At 41.6% G+C, this 20733-nt stretch overlaps 1 protein-coding gene across 3 annotated transcripts in view; it reads right to left on the reverse strand.

Moving 5' to 3' along the window:
• Positions 1-20733, reverse strand: part of MAPK14 (mitogen-activated protein kinase 14) — a 66242-nt gene that overhangs the window by 11580 nt on the left and 33929 nt on the right. For 2 of the 3 annotated variants that reach the window (XM_037146239.2, XM_037146241.2), the window contains exons 4-9: positions 13901-14012; positions 13116-13145; positions 12738-12785; positions 11635-11749; positions 10855-10926; positions 1871-1950 (exon numbers count right to left, since the gene is read on the reverse strand). In XM_037146239.2, the coding sequence (XP_037002134.1) occupies positions 1871-1950; positions 10855-10926; positions 11635-11749; positions 12738-12785; positions 13116-13145; positions 13901-14012 (457 nt within the window). The remainder of the gene's footprint in view (positions 1-1870; positions 1951-10854; positions 10927-11634; positions 11750-12737; positions 12786-13115; positions 13146-13900; positions 14013-20733) is intronic. The other variant, XM_037146240.2, reaches the window with a different exon arrangement.

The raw sequence follows: 20733 nt of genomic DNA on the forward strand, positions 1-20733 counted from the left end.
TCTGCTCGAGTTCTAAATTCTGATACTCAATTTTATTAGCCCCAGCTTTACATCAAAGCTTTGTAATATATAATGTGCCCTATTTCACAAAAAATAAAGACATCTCAATATTAGGTCAGACACTTGGTATTGTTTCTTTCTGAAAAATAAATGGTGCATTAATGACAGGTAAATACTATTTTACCCATATCTTTTCTTTTAGGAATTCTTGCAACCAGTGGCACATGTGTCTCAGGCCGATGGCTGGGAGTGGGAGAGGGGACTGAGGAGATGCTAGTAGCCATCCCCAGAGAGGGAATGAATCTGCTATCTTAGTCTCGTTAGCACTATGCATTAATAGACCCACTTCTTCTCAGCCCTCCTCCCCTACCCTCATGTCCTATTAGCCAATCTTTCCAAGCAAAGGCATTTAAAGCAAAATGCACTATCTTCTCTAAGCATCTTCTCATAGCTTCTTTTGATCACCCCAATGCAGCTTCTACCGCATTTCATAAAGCAAAAGCCAACCCCCCTCCTTCAGGCTGCCATTGTGGCCTGACAATGACTTTCAAAACAGTGTGCAATCACATGAGATTAAGGTTTAGCTAAGCTATCAGGACATCTGGAATCAACACTCAGCTCTGCCAAGTGACTCAGTGCATGACTCAGGCAAGCCACAGCCTTTCTGTGCCTTTGCTTCCTCACCCTGAATAAGTAAATAAAACAAAATAAAATAGGGCCAGTACATTCCCTTACATTCTCAGAGTGGAAATTCATAAATTCCCTGGGCTTTGTGGTCCTTTTAAGGAATGCACCAGACACATACCAGATGCAATTCTTCTTCTTCTTTTTTTTTTTTTTTTACAGGGAGATGAGGAACCATTCAAACTCACCTGCTCAAGCCTGCCTCAAGCTACCCAGCAGTCTTCCCAACTGGGTAAAGGGACCCCATCAGTCAGAAATGCTGGGAGGAGAATCCAGGAAGGCACTACTGACGCTGGGCTCCACAGCTCTTTCTCCCTTTCACCCAACTGCCTGGCAGCAGACAGAGGAAAAAAGGGAGAGAGGCTGGGCTTTCATGATTTCTCTCACATCTCCTGCCCAAGAAGATGACCAACAGCAGGAAATCATAGCCAAAGGAAGCCTGAGTCCCATTCCCACGGCTTCTCTGTAAATGCCTGCATAGAGGCAGGAAAGCATTAGCCCAAGCTTTTTCTTGGGTTATTAAAACTTGTAAATGTTGGCAGACTGCAGGATTTAGAACCCTCCTCCTGCGGCTCTCAGGAGTGGAATGTAACCTCTGCTGGTCTGGAGATGGGGCAGAGAGGAGCCCTGTTTGAACAGACACTTCGCACGAGCTGTGCAGGTGGTCTATTCTAAAACAACAGAAAGCAAGGCACTTTGGCAAAGGGCAACAGTGTGCAGACAATGCACATTTCATTCTTTCAGTGATGAACTAGACTACTGCATGGTGAACCTCATGCTCTGAGACCAAACACTGACCAAACAGTGAAAAGAGCCCTTGAGTACATGTGAAACTTTTGAAAAAGATGAAGTCAGGGCTGGAGAACAGAAAACTAAATGTTCCATTAACCTCTTGGAATGAATGAGAATCTCAAATCTCATTTACTACTAGGATACTATAGCCCAATACAGGCCCCCATGATCTAAGTACATACCCAGGCAGGGAGGAGACGAACTCACGCAGGTGACCCAGCGAGTGTGTGTGCACGTGTGCAAGTGCACACGTGCACACACACTCATCCTGAAAGTCAGCCCACCAAGGGCACATGTGCTTAAAAACACACCTGGGTCACAGTGCAGACGGATGGAAGGCAAGTGGCAGAGGCTCCCAACAGGGCAGAAAATTACAATCAAAGCATCAACTCACAGACTCTGAGGAGATTTTCTTCAAAAGATCAGCCCCTGGGGTTCCAACGAGTCTTAAAATGAGCTTCAACTGATCAATATCTAATGGTGGACTATAAAGGAAAATGTTGGGACAAAATAAAAATGGAAAACAACAAATAAAACAAAACAAAAACAAACAAACAAAATACCCCAGTAACAAAAATTAAAAACCCAAACTGAACCAAAATGGTGACTTCCTCTAGGCAAGGCTTCTGCAGGATGGTCACGCCAGGCAGAACATGCTCCTCCTGTACAAAGGTTCAAAATGCTGCTACACACAGACCGATCTCACATTCATTTCGTGCACCTGTCAACATCCCCTATTAGTAAAGTGAAGCAACTTTATAGCTGGATACTCAGCTGACAAAGACAGCAGGGAAAACGCAAGAGCTTACTCACTCCACAGGCTCAGGCCACGCCTACCTCCTCACCTTCCACCAAAGCATTAGCAGCCAGATAAGCCAAGAGGAGTAGTGAGCAGAGAGTACAGATAAGAAATAAGCAGTAGAGCACAGGAGCCAGGGACATACAAACCTACCTATAAATATTCTGGTGAGGAAGCCTGACCTACAGAGCTTGGAATATGGTAGGGGCCTGTGTGGGTCCCTGAGCCTAACCACTGAGCTTCCTCTAGAACACCTCTCCTCCGGACTGGCCACAGTAGGCAGAGAACTGTGAGTGACAAGCCAGCAGAGGGCCCCGCACCCCACTGCACCTGATCTTCAGGAATGCCTGACATATAAATGCATTAATAAACCTCACACAGCCCAATGGCTCTAAACAACAGACCACAATGCCCAAACCTCCACTCTGGTACCCAGTCTTCCAACTACACCCAGAAAATATGTGCAGGTATTAACGAGAAGACAAAAACTTCCATCTGTCCTTACTGCTTATAGTCTTGCCTAAAAAGAAAGTTTTAAAAAAGGAGGGAAAACCTTATAAAATAGCTTTTAATAATCTCTGTGAAAATGTGAATAGTTTACCCACAGCTATACTGACATTTGAGGAAAAAGGAGGGGAGGATGACTGCCTCTGACCCCTGTCAGGTTTTTTGCATGATTAGGTTCTCTACTTCCGGTCTCAGCTTAAACTTCACCTTCCCAGACAGGCTTTCCCCAACTCTCTCTGTATAAAGAGGCCCCCACTTCTGCCATTCTGCCTCAGCACAAGGCCTGAAAATATCACAGTGCTTACCTCTATGACTACTTTTTTGCTTGCTGTCTGCCACCTGTACCGATCTGGAGCTCTCTGAGGGAAGGGGCCACTCTGCCAGTTCACCACTTACCTATCTCCAGTGCTCAGCCCAGCACCTGCCTCATGGTGGGCACTCAGAATGTGTGAGGAGAAGGCAGAGCAGAATGGACAGGAAGGTGGAAGAAATGATCTCTCCTCGTGGTTGTACATCTAAAGGCATTACGGTGCAACTCAAAAACAATGGCCTTTGCAAGTCACAGCTGCCTAAATCACAGGAATTGTGCAGTATCGTCCTGGCATCTTGCCCTGTTCTTCTTTTTCTTCCTCAGATATGAAATTGGCGTAAGTGGAAGAAAATGCTAGACAGGAGTCAGCAAACCCCAACCTGTTTTGAAAATAACGTTTTGTTGGAATACAGCCATGCCCATGCATCTACATATTGTCTACAACTGCTTCACCTGACACAGCAGAGCTGAGCAGTCACAACGGACACCACAGGGTCCGCGGAGCCTAAACTATGTGCTATCTGGCCCTTTAAGAAAAGGTTTGCGGAACCCCATCCTAGACCAAAACAACCTGAGTTCTGGAAATTATGAACAAGTCCACCCACTTGTTCATAATAACTGAATTATTATTACTCACTTATTTCTGAATTAAGAATAGAAATGTGGTCATCTGCAAACAGCAAAACCCAAGATGTTCTGGAGGTTAATATTTCAATATTTATTTCTTACCTTACCTGATGGTGTTGATGGGAAGAAAATTTTACAGCATCATTAATGGGGACAGAGCAGAGAGAAGGAGAGATGCCACAGTGCTCTAAAACGATGTAACTGTATTACAACAGAATTTACTACAGAATCCTCTTTGTTCATTTAAAATAACTCCATTTACAAACACTTAGTTCACTCACTCTTCAGAAATAAATTTAACTACGCAAATATCCCACAAGATAAACTATACTGCATATGAAATATACATATGAAAATCCAGACTACTCGAACCCTCCAACAGGTAGTTTTATAAACTAACCTCTAGAAATGATGTTGAGACTGGCAGTCTTATTTAGGAGACTTCTGACTACTAAAAATGTGAGTCAGGTTTCATGCTCTGGTATGAAGACAGAAGACTGGACTGTCAGTTTCCCAACTGCCCTCATTCCACCCCAACACACCTGAAGGGCAGGCCATCCCCACCAGTTCTAGTGGCTCCCGACCACAACGAGGTGGGGACCCTATGTCTTTCCCCCAAGTCCCATGTGCCAGGATGGACACTCTCAGGCCTGAAGAACAAAGCCCCAGTTCCTGGCCCTTGGGACTTGGCGGCAGGCTTCTCTTCTGACTCTGCCTCAACCTATTATTCCTTGATGCACACAAGGCTTAAACTCACAACCAACATTCCAGGCACTTCTGAGCTTCCAACTTTTTATTTATCCAAGTCGTAAACAGGCATACCCTCCATCTTCCCCTCCTAGCAACAAGGCCTTTCTCTTCTTATTTACTCTTCAAAGCTCTGCTCAAATGACAACTCTGCCATAAAGTATTCCTGGTTGTCCTGAGTTTGAATTAGTCACTGCTTCTTCTCAGTGACTCATTTAAACCTCCATTATAGTACTTTTGTCACTCTGTCTTGTTTTATAACCAGAGTGGAAATTTGTTCAAGGAACTCCTGTAACTCACCTTCCCTGAGAAGGATCATTTTGGTTTGGGGGACAGGCACTACCTTCTCCCCAGCACCTTCCACAGAGTAGCTCAGTAAACACTGATTCACTTGCAAAAACTTTCTATAACATGCTTTTCAAACCCAGCTCCACCCCCTCTGCCTTGCCCTCAAAATCTAGAAGAACCAGACTCTGTGAAAAGTCTCTATATAAAAGAAGAGTCAAGAAAAACTGTACCATTTATGTTGCAAGTTCTCCAACACCCCATCTGAAGTGTTTACACCATGCAGAGTACACAAGTATTGTGCCGTCAGTGTGTGAGGGCTGTGGACAAAGGGAGTTGGTGGAGCGTGACAGCCAGTATTAGGAGCTTAGTCAACACACAATGCCAAATAAAATCGACTCAGTAGCTAAAAGCACTTGCACAGACGAAGTGAAAGCATGCAAACCTCAGCAGACATCACCACAGGTTCTCCAAGAGCTAGCAAATCCACTGAAACACAGGCCAGTCTTCCCACAGTGCCAGCTACCCTAAGGCCACTACAATTTGTCCAGGCGGTTAAGGCCAGAAGGAGCTTCAAGTAGCTATACAAGCAAAGCAAAGCAAAATTTACCACATATAACAATTAGTTATCTTCACAGCAAGCCATCCTTCATAATAGGTTTAACCCCTTTTCCTCCTAGATTGGTGTTATTTTTACTGTTAAAAACGTTTTCATTATAATGATCGCAGTATCAAAATTTGAATCATAAATCGGGTGACACTTCCTAAAACAATCACTTCAGCCTACTACTCCTCTTTAGATGAGGTCCTCAGAATGTAACCAAAGTGAAAGGAAGCCAGAAGGAAGAGGTGAGCGAAAAATCTTAGGGTAGTAGGAAAACTGGAAGGAAAGTAAGAGGGATATTCTAGTCATCTCTAAGTGTCTAGGCACCTTCCAGAAAGCTCCACAGGTTGGAAAATTGAAGATGACTCTACCTGCAGACCCTACCTGCAACTATTACTGCTTGTGGGCAGCGGTTTTCAATTTAAAAAAATCCGCATGGGGCAAAGCCAGAACACCGGTCTTCGGAGGGTAGGAAATCCTCCTGGGGTCAAAATGGCTGCACCAGAAGGAGACTTAGCCCACCTGCTTGTCTTCTTGGTCATCAAAATAGTCATTTTCACTGTCACGCAAGGAAAATTTCTAAGGCCCTCTAGGTTTGTGAACAAACCTGAGAATTCTGGCTTTTTCTAGAAAACTACATTCTTAAATTTGAGAAGGGAGGGCAAATAACAACCTAGTAAAATACAGTCAAACCTTGGTTCTCAAAGATCTCCCATCTTAAACAACTTGGTTCTCAACTAAGATGTTCACAAAAAAAAAAAAATCTCAGTCACTGGACAAAACTTCGGGTCTCGACCGACAGTCCTGTCATGCTGATGCCTGTCTCGTCAGCCACGCGTCTCTCAGGCAACAGAGGAGATTCATTTTTTGAACAAATCTCTTTCCCAACAGGCTTCCAGAACAAATTAAGTTCAAGAACCAAGGTTCCACTGTATTTTTCTTCTTCATTAAGACACTTGACTTTTAGTGTCTAAAGTGCAACTGTTTTTTGAAAATGAGAGCGAAGCCCTGACTGGTGTGGCTCCGCGGGCTGGGCATCGTCCCGCAGATGGAAAGGCTCCTGGTTTAATTCTTAGTCGGGGCACGTGGCACGTGCGTGGGTTGTGGGCCAGGAGCCCAGCTGTGGGTGGGCGAAAGGCAACCGATCCATGTTTCTTTCCCTCTCTTCCCTTCTCTCTAAAACAAATAATATCTTAAAAATGAGAGCGAGTATTTGAAATCGATGTCTGGAGGTGAGGGGAGGATGTGACAGGAGACACCAGCAGTTTCAGCTCCATGGACAATGTTTTGTCTCACAGTCTGGGTCACGTGAACACAGGTGCTCATTTACTATTCTTTGTCTTTTTTATGTCCTAAGTATTTAATGAAATATTTGAAAAAATCAAAGAAGGAAACAATTCAGCAGAATTAAGGAGTGAATTTAATACACAATGAAAATTCATGGAGTGGGGCGCCAAGCTGATGTGGGTCATAACTTGACAGCCCCGCTGTCCTCCAGTTAATGTCTTAAGAGAACCCTTTCTATTAACATACAAGGAGAAAAAGTTTTACACACGAAGGACAGTCATTTGATTACCTAGGAAAGGAGAGTAACAGTAAACAAAGGCCGTGACCTCTGGGAGAGCAAGCAGTATTAGCAAGCAGTATTCGACGTTTAACAGACTACAACACTTGTTTTCTTTCTTCCTTAGGCTGAAGACTGTCGAATGTTAGTAATGACCCTTATCTAACTGGCTCACTCTTTTCAAAGCCAAGAGCTGTTTACAGTAAGTTGGCACTGTACTTGAGGAGACAATCTGGATCCTCAGTCTCTTCTAAAGTTCTTTCCACTGCGTGCACTGGACATGCCCAGTCAACTAGACTTACAGGGAAGGGCTTCATTCTTCACGAAATTTATGACTCTACCTTGAGTTCATCGGAAGGGTTCTGCCAAGTCACAAATGAGAAAACTTTCAAGCCTAACTATACATATAATTAGCCCCAAGACAAAAGTTAGTATTACTTATATCTTTAGGGGAACTTCAGGAATTATTAACAACCAATACCAAAGGAATCTCTAAAGAAAAAAACTAATCACACAAAAATGAAAAGCTAAAATAGAAAGACTTGCAGAGATCTAAAACTGCACAGTAATACCGATGTGATCAAATGTAAATGTAATCTAAATCAAGGCTAAAGAACTTGAAAGTTCAGATCAGATAAAAAAAATATATAAAACTACGGCCAGAAGGGAGCTTTCGTGACACCATAAAAAGCATTTAAGGAAAATGCACAGATAAAACCATACCCAGTGGTGAAAGACAAAGTTCTCCCTGTAAGGTAAGAGCAGGACAAGGACGCCCACTCTCACCACTGCAGCTCAGCACTGTATTTGGGAGTTCTAGCCAGAGCAATCAGACGAGGGGGGAAGCATATAAATTGGAACTGAAGAGTAAAACTATCTCTTCACAGATGACACGATCCTATATATAGAAAATATCAACATCCATGGGAAAGCTACTAGAGCTAGTAAACAAACTGAGCAAAGCTGCAGGGTACAAGAGCAACAAACAAAAATCAGTTGTGTTTCCACACGCCAACAATGAACAAAGCACAAAGTAAACAAAGAAAACATTCCATGTACAATAGCATGCAAAATAATAAAATACCTAAGAATAAATTTAACCAAGGAGGTAAAAGACTTGTCCTCTGAAGATTACAAAGCATCACTGAAAGAAATTAAAGACGACCTAAATAAATGGTAAGACATCGCCTTTTCCTCGATAAGAACACTTAACATTGTTAAGATGTCACTATTACCCAAAGTGATCTAAAAATTCAATGCAATCTCCATCAAAATTCCAACAGCTTTTTTGCAGAAATGGAAAAGCACATCCTCAAACTCATATGGAATTACAAGGGAGCCTAAAGAGCCAAACAAACAAAAACAAAAAAACAAAAAAAAGAAAGAAATCTTGAAAATGAAAATAAGATTGAAGGACTCACACTTTCTGATTTTAAAACTTACCATAGAACTATAGCAATCAAAACAGCATGGTTCTGCTATATGGACCCACGTACTGCAATGGACCACTGACAGGAGGGCCAAGCCCATTCAACGGGACAAGTAAATTTCCATGTGCAAGAGATAAAATCGTACCCCTCAGCCTCACATCACACAAAAAATTAATGCAAAATGCCCTGGCTGATGTGGCTCAGTGGACTGAGTGCTGGCCTGTGGACCAGGGGGTTGTCGGTTCAATTCCCAGTCAGGGCACATGGGTGGGTTCCCAGTTAGGGACGTATGGGAGGCAACCACACATTGATGTTTCTCTCCCTCTCTCTCTCCCTCCCTTCCCCTATCTCTAAAAATAAATAAATAAAATCTTTAAAAGAAAATTAACTCAAAATGGATCACACCTAAGTATAACAGATAAACCCATAAAAATCTACTAAGGAAACAATAAATCTTCATGACCTTACATTTGGTAACACATCCTGTGAGAATTTGATTTTTATGATCCCGGAGAATATCTGCCTCAGAAAGAGCCAAGCAGGAAATAGCATATTACTAAAATAAGAACTTTGAAATGAATTCCCATGTATTAAAAAAGAATCACCTACTAAAAATTTTAAATGCAAGGGTTTCTATCTAAAGCTCTAGGAGGAAAAGAAGTACGCATAGAAGGAAAGGTGTCCCACGGGCTGCAAGTTCACATCTAAAAGGCCGGGCCACCAGGGAGCAGGCAGCTGTCTCTGAGGTGGGCCCACGGGGCACAACTGCTTTGAAACCTACCAGCGGCCTTTGAACAGATCCGTCCTTTACTGCCTGTCACAAAATTTAAGTAAAACAGAAAGTTATGCTTTAATGAGTCGTAGTAGACAACAGAGTGTGAAGATGAAGGGAGAAAATGCTTCCCAAATAAGATGGCTAACACTTCCCGGCAGGCCCTGTTCTAGGCACTTTCCAGATGTCATCTCACTGAATTCTCACACCCCCTTGTGAGTTAGGGACTATTACCAGCATTTTATAGTTCAGGAAACCCAGAGACAGAGCTGAGAACACTTGCTGGAAGCTACACAGCTGGGAGTAAAAGAGCTCGCAATCTAAACCCAGAGTATGACCTACAGCTTGTGCCCCACCCACCTCTCTGTGTCTGCAGGTGTGAGTGTCTCAGACTAATTGGGGGCAATGGGGAGACAGGTACAAAGAGGAGAAAGAGAGGCAAACAGAACAGCATTAGAGCAGTGTGCTCAGGACGGACCCTGAGACATGCACCCAAGGAAAAGGAGGAATACACATTTCCCCCACTTCTCCTGGCTTTGACCATAATGTTTATACCAAATTTCTAAGGAACAGATATAAGGTGAATGAAGCAAAAGGCAAAGGAGGAATGCAAACTATTAAACTAACTTCAAATCTAGAGATGAGGAGCAGTAAGGTGCGCTAAATATAAGGAGCTGGAACTCTATCAACCCAGTAACATTCAGAGGAAAATAAACAGCTTTACCCAAGGGAAGAGGCCTTCTCAGTTGATTAGGAAAGTACCATTTTCTCTGGCAGAAGAGAGTTAGAATATGTGGCTAGAGACCCCGAACATCACAGTCACCACAGAAGCATGTCCCAGACTGTAGCACATACACTGACGTTCTGGCTCACACCTGCAAAGCTTGCTCTGCTGAGGGGCCACCTCCAGGTCTCTACGTGTGACGGACCCCGGCGCCTGCGGCTCCTCTAAAGGCCCAGCCTACCCCACAGAAGGCTAGTCGAATGAATTTTACAAAAATCCTCAAACCTAGAAATATCATTTCAACATTCTTTCTCACGTAAACATCTTCACTAAGTAGAACGGAGGGGAGTTTCAACAAAGCCTATTTTGATATTCTTACTAAGCCGTGCAGCAGGCATGCAGCAGAGAGGAAAAGTGTTAATACAAGGAGGCCAAGATTAACCATAAAGTAGACAACAAATCTGGAAGTAAATTAAGGTTTGGCTACAATCTGGGGTAAAAACTGAGTTGTGCTTGAAAAAGAGAAAAAAAGAGCACACCAGGGCGGCCTTGTCCCTTCTTGTTTAAACAGACACAATGAGGGTCAGCAGTTGTATCATTACAGAGACCAAACATAGCTTTTAACATGTAAACCAAACATAAAAAAGATACTCCTGACTTATAAATTGGGTATTTGTGCTCATCAAGTGTCTATACAAGCAGGTTCAACCAGTCATTGAAACCTAGAGCTTCTCACGAATATGCTCAGGTTGCAGAATATAAATATGAAACTCACTGCAAAAAAGGATTTCCCGGCTTATGAGGAATTTTTCTAACTCACAGAAGTAAAACGAAGTCTCCTTCTTGTCAAGGCAAGATACTACTCAGCAAGAGGGCAGGGCTCATATGTATATGGACTCTAAAGGCAAGTAATTGAGAACCTTCCCGAGAGACAGGCAAAAGTAATATATTTCCACAGACACTGAAACACAGTTAAAAAAAATAAGAATCCAAAGCTTTTAAAGGATACGGTCTGTCCCAGGAAACAACGTTCTTCCAGTCAACAGCTCGGCCATTATGCATCCCACCGACCAAATGTCAACTGGCAAAATTAAACAGAAATAAAGTGTATACAATGTCACTACTATCATATTTGGCCACAAATGAAACTGTAACTAGGGGCAAAAACACTCAAATGAATATTTAAGACATCTGAGATTAAACAATCATACTCCTTTTTATTGAAATAAGTAAGCTTATTAAGACCTTTACCACACTAACGGGCTTCACAGGTAGGATAAGGCGAAACATAATTAAGGCAAGAGAAATAAACTGTTCACAAAGGGGCAACAGTTCCTTCTTGGTAGAAATGGTGGATTCTCCCAACTAATACTGAGAGGTTAAGATTATGAACCCACTGCCTTCAAGCAGAAATACTCGGAGAATAAGTTAAAAATCTAAATAAATAAAAACCCAATTGTTACATCACAAAACACCTGAAAGCTGTGTATTAAAACTTCGCCTTCTCACGGTTCGATTCCCAGTCAGGGCACATGCCCAGGTTGCAGGCCAGTTCCCAGCTGGGGCCAGTTCCCAGCAGGGGATGTACGAGAAGCAACCATACATTGAAAAAAAAAAAAAACTTCGCCTTCTCTAGGTGAGCAACTGAAATATCTTCGTTCTGTGGACTTTAAAAGGATCACCGAGGGAAGAACAGAGGTTTCCTCCTCCTCCTCCCACCTCTCCTTCGAGAATCCCTAAATACCCAGGCCGGCGTTAACAGGCCCTAAATAACCAACATGAGCAATACCTGTCTGGTTGTAATGCATCCAGTTCAGCATGATCTCAGGGGCTCTGTACCACCTGGTGGCCACATAGCCTGTCATTTCATCATCTGTATGTCGAGCCAGTCCGAAATCCAAGATCTGAGGGAAAGCAAAGAAGTCAGGCACTGAGAGTCAAACTCCTAAGACTTGTAAAGCAGGAGGAAAAAAATCCTAGTGCCTTTAAAAAAGGGAGGCCCATACAGCATTTTCACAGATATTCTTCCTGGTCCATGTTCAAAATGCACGGTAAACACAGCACGCACTGTGAAACATGAAATTACCAAAGGCAAAACCAGAATACCCCTCCTAGGTATTTACCCCAAAGCAACGGAAACAAAGGTCCACACAAAGACTTGCACGTGAACTTTCACAGCAACTTTACACGGCCCCAAACTCGAACTGAAGCAAATGTCTATCGGTAGACAGATGTGTAAACAAATTGTGGTATACTCGTAAAATGGACACTACTCAGCAATAAAAAAGGAATGAGCTATTGAAACACACAATACAGACGAATCTGAAAAATATTATACCAAGCAAAAGTTTCTCTTACACACACATAAGCACTGTAAGATTCATTTGCATGAAACTCCAGAGAAGATCAATCTGTTCTTCGGTGTCAGAAAGCAGGTCACTGGCTGCAGCGAGGACTGGGGGGTAGAGGGGTGGGAACTGGCCAGGGCGGGACCCAGGGGAAGTTTCTGAGGTGATGGAAATGTTCTTTATCATAACTGAGCTGGTGGTTACGTGGATATATAAACTTGTCAAATGTACACTTAAAATCTCTTCCGGGTTGCTTACTTGATAGTCAGACTATAATTTTCTTTTATATAAAATGTTAAATTTCAAATTTAACTTTTGGAATGAAAACAAGATACCTGATACCACCTTTAATGCCACTTAAAACTAAAGCTTACTAAATCTATGATTTAAATTTCAAAGTTTGATATTCTTAAGGACAATATGAATTTATGAATTTTCAGATAAAAAGTTACAACTTATAAAGCATTCCCGACATAAATTTGCCTGGTTAATCGAATATAATTGCACAGTGAAACACATACTTCCCACGGTCTCTTCCCCTTACCTTCAGCTCACAGTCTTCGTTCACAGCTAGATTACTGGGTTTCAGGTCCTGGGACACAAGCAGAGAGGAGAGGGTCAAAACTCCATGGCGTGTGGTAAATGCTCTCCTTCCCAGTAATGCTGAAGATCCAAACATAAACTCAGACCATCTCCATTTTGCAGTCACTATCTAGTCCTAATGAGTGTTAAATAGGTAAAAACTATACATCCTCATTCTCTAATCAGTTTAAACCTAGAGTAAAGCTGCAGTGAATCAATATTCCCAAGGCTGAAGGAAGTGTGGGTTGGGACCCTGGCCACATGACAGTCTCTCTGAGCCACCGCACCCTCCCACGCCGTCCCCCAGAGTAATTCCATAAAAACACAAGACGGTACGTACCCTGTGGATTATGTCGGCTGAGTGTATATACTGTGAAACAGAAAAGAGTCAGTTAAATGAAGCATCGTCCCCCCAACCTCCTACTGCCACATTACACAGTTATTAGAAGTGCATTCTCATAAATCAATACGAATTGGTAGTACTGACAGTGGGATCAGAAACCAGAACAAGTACCTATTAGTGGTCTGTACATTTATCATAGCTATGATTTCCAGACCATCAACTCTACTCAGAGCTGAAGTATGAGTGAAATAAAGGGTTCAACCTCATTTTCTAGTTGGTTCTCTGGAGCTCAATAAGGACTCAAAACTGTTAAATGTCAAAAATGGTTTAATTTTAAAACACTATTTATCTACCCCTCCCACCAACAGATTAGCCTCCCTGAGGATGTTTTTAAAGTTTCAACAGGGCGCCAACCAAATATTAGATCACACCAAGAACTGATCACCTCCGCGCAGGTGTAATAACGAAGAGCCCCCCACTCCCACACACGCACACACGCGCACACACGCTGCAGTGCCGAAGGGCGGGATGAGCTGCTGTCCACACTCGCCTCACAACAATCCAGGGCTTGGGGACACAGAAGACACAAACGTGGCCACACACTGGTGACTGTGGTCACTGAGTAAACACAAGGGTTCATTAAACTATGATTGTTACTAGTGATTTTGTGAGGGCTCAAAATTTTCCGTAAGTAAAGGGTTTTTTTTCTTCTTAAATCCTAAATAGAGGAGAGAAAAGGAAAGAATTTCACGTCTGAAAATCATTACTAATACTGCCTGTACCTTGAGACCTCGAAGAATCTGGTAGATGAGGAACTGAACATGGTCGTCCGTGAGCTTCTGACACTTCACAATGTTGTTCAGATCTGCCCCCATGAGATGGGTCACCAGGTACCTAGAAATTAAAGGAGAGTTACACAGTAATCCAGAAATCTTAAGAAAGTTCTTATCTTTTAAAGAAAAGGCTACCCGGTAGCCTTAGCTGTACCACAGTGACAGCTAAAAGCTTAGTAACTTCTCACGGGGGTTCATCTTCAATACCACTATTCTAACTTTATCACCTGTCATCTGTTTTTCTAAAAATTTCATACTCGCTCCTACTTGACATATCTTTTCCTAGGTTCTCTAAAGAAAAAGTAAACAGCAAAAATGGACATTAGAATGACATGTGTTAACATCACTTTTCTTTAAAACTGTTACTGCATGAGAAATACACAGGATAACTAAATGTAAGGCTATGATAAAGCATCTTGTTGCATTTTCAATCCATCATTCTGTTTTCACCGCATTGTAACTCCTCCAAATTGCAGGTTCTAAATTAGGAGTATCTTTAAAATTTCAAATTGTAATTCTTTTTCTGGAATGACTGGTAAAGGACATTATTCACTGACAACATTCCTGCACTTACTTTAAAAAAAGGAGGAACACATTTTACCTGTAAGCAAGATGAGGCAGTCTAGAACTTCTCACAGGTGTGGTGCTGGCAATTAATCCTATTTTCATGTGGTAAGATTAGGGAATGATTACATTCAAGCCCAATAGGTTCACCAGAGATATTGTAGACGGACTGCCTTACCCACTCATCACTGTATTACACAGGGAAGGGAACGTGAAAACCACATCAGTACTAAAGAGCCCTATTTTTTAAATGAGGCTAGGTTTTATCTGGTGTATAAGAATCATTACCCATTCCTGAGGCTGAATAATAATGTATACTAGTTCAACTTGGAAGAATGCTGATTTCATTTGTTTCTTTTTTTTTATAATAGATTTGGAGGGAAAGAAACCAGGCCAATAAATTTAAATCTACTACAATGTGTTACATGAATAAATATGTGTATGACCTCTCTTTACATATACACACATCATTGTATTTAGTCATTTCTTTCCTGAAAGAACAATTGGATTTTTGTTTTGTTTTGTTTTCTAATTTCCATGTTGGGCTACTATGATCAGTTTCTAGTTCCACTAAGATCAAAAGGATTTAGCCTAGATATGACCTTAAGGTAAGATTTTTTAGCATTTCACGTTTTTAAAACTTGCATGTTTATATTGCCTCGAGGAAACGATGGACTCTAAATGTAATCTGAAGTCTACACTGGACTTCCTGAAATGTTTTCATAAAGGCAGTCCTTATTTAAGGGATGTTCCAAGCTCGGCGTAGCACAACCAGAGTCAGTGAGTGCTTACTCGGGGCCAAGTACGGCTGTCCCCACCACTCTGTGAGGGGAGTCCCACTGGTGCCCCCACTTCATTGATGAGGAAGCAGGGACAGAACAAGAACATGAACTTGCTCAAGGTTAAAAGATTGGTAATGTCAGGGGTTGCATCCAAAACTATTTGAACTGCCTCCAAATTCTCCCAGCTGACACAAAATTTAAGTTAAGAGAATGATTTTCTAAAAATACGTTTCATAAATGTCACAAAAACTAGGGAAGTAATTTTCTTATCAATTCCCAAAATTTACTATCAAAGTTAACCTTTAATGAAAAAGAAATCTGGCAAAAAAACAACAATGAATACTCCATTCTAATCAGTTGCTGTATTTTTTAACCCTAAATTGACACATAATCTGACAAGTGAGAAAACTGTGAATAATTGATTCATATTTTGAAATCAGAACTCCCCCCAGAAAATTGGATAATGGCTGCCACGTCCGTGACACCAACTATGACAAGGCTCAGGTTGAGGGAGTCAGAATCCAATTTCTTTCTTATAAGAGTATTCTCTCAACCTTGAAAAACAATTTGGAGAAAAGTTAAACAGTGGAAACATTGCTTTGGATGATTCTACCCAAATCTGTCTTAATTTATCTTGGAATAAAAATCTAAAAAATCTTAACCCTCTATCACAGCGATTTTCAACAGGTGTGCTGCAAGACTCTCTAAAACATGCCGTACCCGAGTCTATAGTCAGGGGCACTGACCCCTTTTCCCCTAGTTGTCAAATTAAAAAAACGACAACAGCCAACACAACAATAGCCACCTAATGTGAATGGATCAAAATTAAATTTTTTTGTCAGATTGGCAAAAAATGTATTTTTTGGCATGCTACAGAATTTTAGTAATTAAAACGAGATGAAAAGGTTACAAACGGCTGCTCTGACAAGTTTGTGCTAGTTCACAAAGGTGTTGATCAGTATTACCAAGGCAGCCACAGTAATTTCAAATGTAACTACTGAATTTCAATGGTTACCAGTGACAAGAAATCCCATACAACCAGGAGGCCACTTATTGCACAGCTTGAGAGCGAGAGAGAACGTACTTCTAGTTAGAATATTCCACCACTGTGCAATTCCCCTCAAGACCTCTCCCCATCAGAGGCTACATCCATTGTATCACTAAAATTTCCAGACGGAAGGTGAGACTGTCTGAACATTACGTAAGTGTAGAAGATTTATCAGTCTATCTGGTAATAACTCCCAAGCAGTGCTGCTAGGCTACAATCAAATTAACTAAAAAGCATCATTTCTGGCAAAAGTGTCTTGCAGAAACTACCAAAATCACTGTATGCTGTTTCCACAAAGCTCCAAGACCAATCCATGACAACCAATTGTCAAATTTCAACTCATCACATACAGAAAGGTTTCCAAAATAAACCTTGCAACCGTGCACAAAAGCAAGCATTGTGCCAAGTTTCTCAATACTTATGAAAGACACACCAACTTTTAAAAGTTGTGAACAAGGGAGTGGGAGGAAAACACAGATGAGCACATTGTACACAAGCCAATTCCAAGAGAAGCACTGACAGCCACACAGTATCTGCAGTATCTGTCTCTGGAGAGCAAACGCAATGACCTCTCAGTACAGACATGCCTGCTACCATCAGCGTTCATAACATCTCAGGTAAACTGATGATGGTTTGACTTGAGACAGCTGGACAGCCAGTGATAATTGTGTTCTGCACTTTTCTTGTAAAGATGGTCTCCTTTAAATTCAATCAAACTAATAAAGGGCATAAACCACCATTTCTCAAAGTGACTCATAACTAAAATGTACTGTCCCAGCAAAAAGGCAGAAGTCCACAGTAAGTGGTTTTCAGTTCTGTACGCAGTGCTCTCTCCTAGATCTTCATTTACTGAGTACTTTTTGGAGAACACCCAATTGTCAAGACTCCTACCCTACCATATTGACTGATTGATTGATTGATTATTTTGTTTATTTTTAGAGAGGCTAAGAAAGGGAGGTACAGAAACATTGGTGTGAGAGGAAAACATGAATCAGCTGCCTCTTGCACGTGCTCCGACCAGGGATCAAACCTGCGACCCAGGTATGTGCCCCAACCGAGAATAGAACCTGCAACCTTCCGCTTTGCAGGATGATACCCAACCAACTGAGCCACACTGGTCAGGGCCCACCCCCTATTTTTAAAGCACAATACAGCCATAAAGAAAGAACCTATACAGAAAAAAATCTCTTTTATATCTATAGATTGACATCTTTACTACTGTCAGCCCTATTTCATAAAGCAACTATAAAAAGGCAAAAAACACTTCCATATTTAAAGAAACTACTTACAATAATCACAAAGATTGACAACTTGTAACCACAAGCCTCTGAAATATATACATTCAAGGATCCTTGGAACTTATTAAAGTCTATTCTCAACAGAGCAGGCAGTGATCTTTTAAAACTAAAAATCACATCATGTCACTCTTCTTATCAAAAGGCAGAAACCCCTTCAAAAATTGCAGATAAAGCCCAACAAGATGCAGTGCCCTGCCCCAATTGTCACTCTCGCACTATCATTTACTTCTCTCGTCTGCTCTCACTCACTCCACACTGGCATTACTACAGCCACACAGGCCCCGCTGCTGCAATTTCAAACATCACACAGTTCTCTGCCGCAGGACCTTTGAACTGGCTGTTCCTTCTGCCTGGATTGCTCTCCCACAGACACCAATGAGTCTAACTCTTCTACTCCTTCAAACTTCTGCTTCAAAATTTACCTTCTCAATGAGGCATATCCTCACTGCCTCATTTAAAATTGCATCTCTCCCCCTGCCCTCACACTCCTAATTTCCCTTCCTTTCTCTACCTTTCCCTTTTGTCCATAGCATTACTGCCTGCTACCGTATTATCTAATTCCTTCTTTTATTTGCACATTGTTATTGCTATTTCTCTGTACAATGTTCAACAAGGACGGTTCTTTTTCTGTTTCTGGTGGTATCTAACGTACCTAGAACAGTGTCTGGCAGATAGTAGGTGCCTGATTAATACCAAATTGGATTGAATGACCCACAACAACTCACACAGCATTACTGTAAGACCAGGCAAGAACACACATTATGGACATACTCATGCTGAAGACCTGTTTTGGTAAGCGGACCAGACTGTTGTAAGATAAGGGGTAAAAACACCATTCAGCCAGGCAGGCGGCTTAGCCCGCTTATTTCACAACCGACTATTTTCATTTGCAGCGGAGACTACTGAAACGTGTCCCCTGCCGAACGTGCATCAACCAAACCAGACTCAGTATTCCACTGGACAGTCTACATCACAGGATAAAAACGAAAGAGCTAGTCAAAAGAATACTCTGGGCATGCTATCGGCAGCCAGTTACAAACAAGACAGCACAGGGTTATCCGTGCACTCAGTCACCCCATCAACAATCACCGAGCACAGGGGACCCAACAGTGGAAAAAGATACTGTTTAGATGAGAGGAAGGCATGCACAAAAATATAGCCATAACAGAACGTGATTAGAGCTAAAAAGGGGAACATTCAGGTGCCACAGAACACCCAGGGGTGGTCCCCACCCAGACTTAGGAAGGAGTTAATTAGGAGAAGATTTCTTGAAGGACCCAATCTATATAAGTTAGGCCTTGAAGCTTCTTTACCTTTTCATTATTAGCTGACCTGAGAAAACGGGACATCTTATTGATGATCTGAGACAAAAACTAAGTGGCATTTTAGTAAAGAATGAGTAACTCATTTAGATTTGAAATTTGAATCAATGAAGACATCTACAAAGAGTTTCACCAACTCTCTACCCCTATTTCAGCAGACCTCTCTGATAAGGAAATAAATTGCAAATTTAACTTAATACAGTTAACTCCTTCATTTCCCCCCCCAGACTGCTTCTATTCCTGTATTACCTATCTTGAGCACTCAGTCGATTTTCAAAGAATAAAAGTACTGTATTTAACCAATAAGAAGAGTTAACAGATTTCAAATAATAATCATAGCTCTAGATCAAGAAAACTGTGATTAGAAAAAGATTTAGAGCCAAAAGAACTGGGATGTATGCAATTTTGTATGTGGTATTATACAATTCAGATCATCTCTCACTTTAGGTATATTAAATTTGCAAGCCTTGCAATTACAGGTGATGATATCAGTTCTTTTATGCAAATTATAATGACTTTGGGAAACACTGAAATAACCACAATCCTGGACAAGCACTAATTTTTTTCAGTGATACAAACACACCATAAACAATAAACAACAAAACATTTTCCTAAAGGCAATCTGAGATCCATCACTATTTTCAGATTCTCTGGGGTTGAAAACACTTCAGAAGTCAACCACCTCAATTTTCATCATCTCACAGGGAAGTCAACTGGGGCTCAGAGAGGTAAAGTGACTTGTCCAAGGTCATACAGCCGTCTGGTAACTTACAAAAGCATTCTGAATTTAAAATTTCCTACCAAGATTTTGATTTCATTAGAGCAAAGACTAGTGTTTGGATTATCTGGAGCAAGTTCCAACACTCCACTCAGCACGTATTCAACAAGTAGTACTGAGATTTGCTTCCAAGAGACGAACTCAGTTACTGTTTATAAATAGGAACCCAACTTGCACAAGGTTGTGTGTCAACTGTATCTCAGTAAAGCTGGAAGGAAGGAAGGAAGTACTGTTACAGTTAGGAAAGAACAGATTCCTGCTCAACAGCCATGGTATGTGTTCAATGATGGAGAAAGAAATGCAACTTTAGTTCAGTGGGTGTGCTTGAAGTTGACAGGTGCTCAAGTGGATAAAGGAGCCAAAGGAGGTACGATGGATAAAACTTAACCTTTCATATAGACGCCAGCCATAAATAAGGTCTTTTCACACAGGAGAAACAGGTTCATAATCCAGTTCTACAATGCATGATTAAGCCAAAATACAACATTTGCCTAGGTCAGGAAATCACTAATTTCCTTGTTAAATGAATACATCCTCACTGTACCTAAAACTTTGGGCTATAGCTCAGACCTGATTCAGATATTTTCCAAAGTAGTCAAAAACACATTACTTCAGCATTTCTCCCACTTTTAGGCAGAATATCAAAACCCATCATTCCAAGGACAGTGAAAATACACTGTATGATATCATAATGATGCACTGTTATCTGTACAAATCCATCGACTGTACAACAGCAAGAGTGACCCCTGAGGTAAACTATGGACTCTGGGTGATTTTGATGTGTCAGTGTAGGATCCACCTTGGTAAAAGAATGTATCACTCTGAGAGGGAGGCCTGCTCCTTCCACACTGGGAAAGCCACGTGCAGCGCTCCTACACAAACAGAAACACCTGCTGGGATCTATCTTGCACTCTAATGAATGCATTCATGTGTCGTACACTCACACATGTGTAGCCTGGACATGCAAGGGCCCATGGAGTAACCCTTGCC

This window comes from Artibeus jamaicensis, unplaced genomic scaffold (genome assembly GCF_021234435.1).
Source record: "Artibeus jamaicensis isolate MK-2021 breed Jamaican fruit bat unplaced genomic scaffold, CSHL_Jam_final contig_1803, whole genome shotgun sequence".
Taxonomy (NCBI): domain Eukaryota; kingdom Metazoa; phylum Chordata; class Mammalia; order Chiroptera; family Phyllostomidae; genus Artibeus; species Artibeus jamaicensis.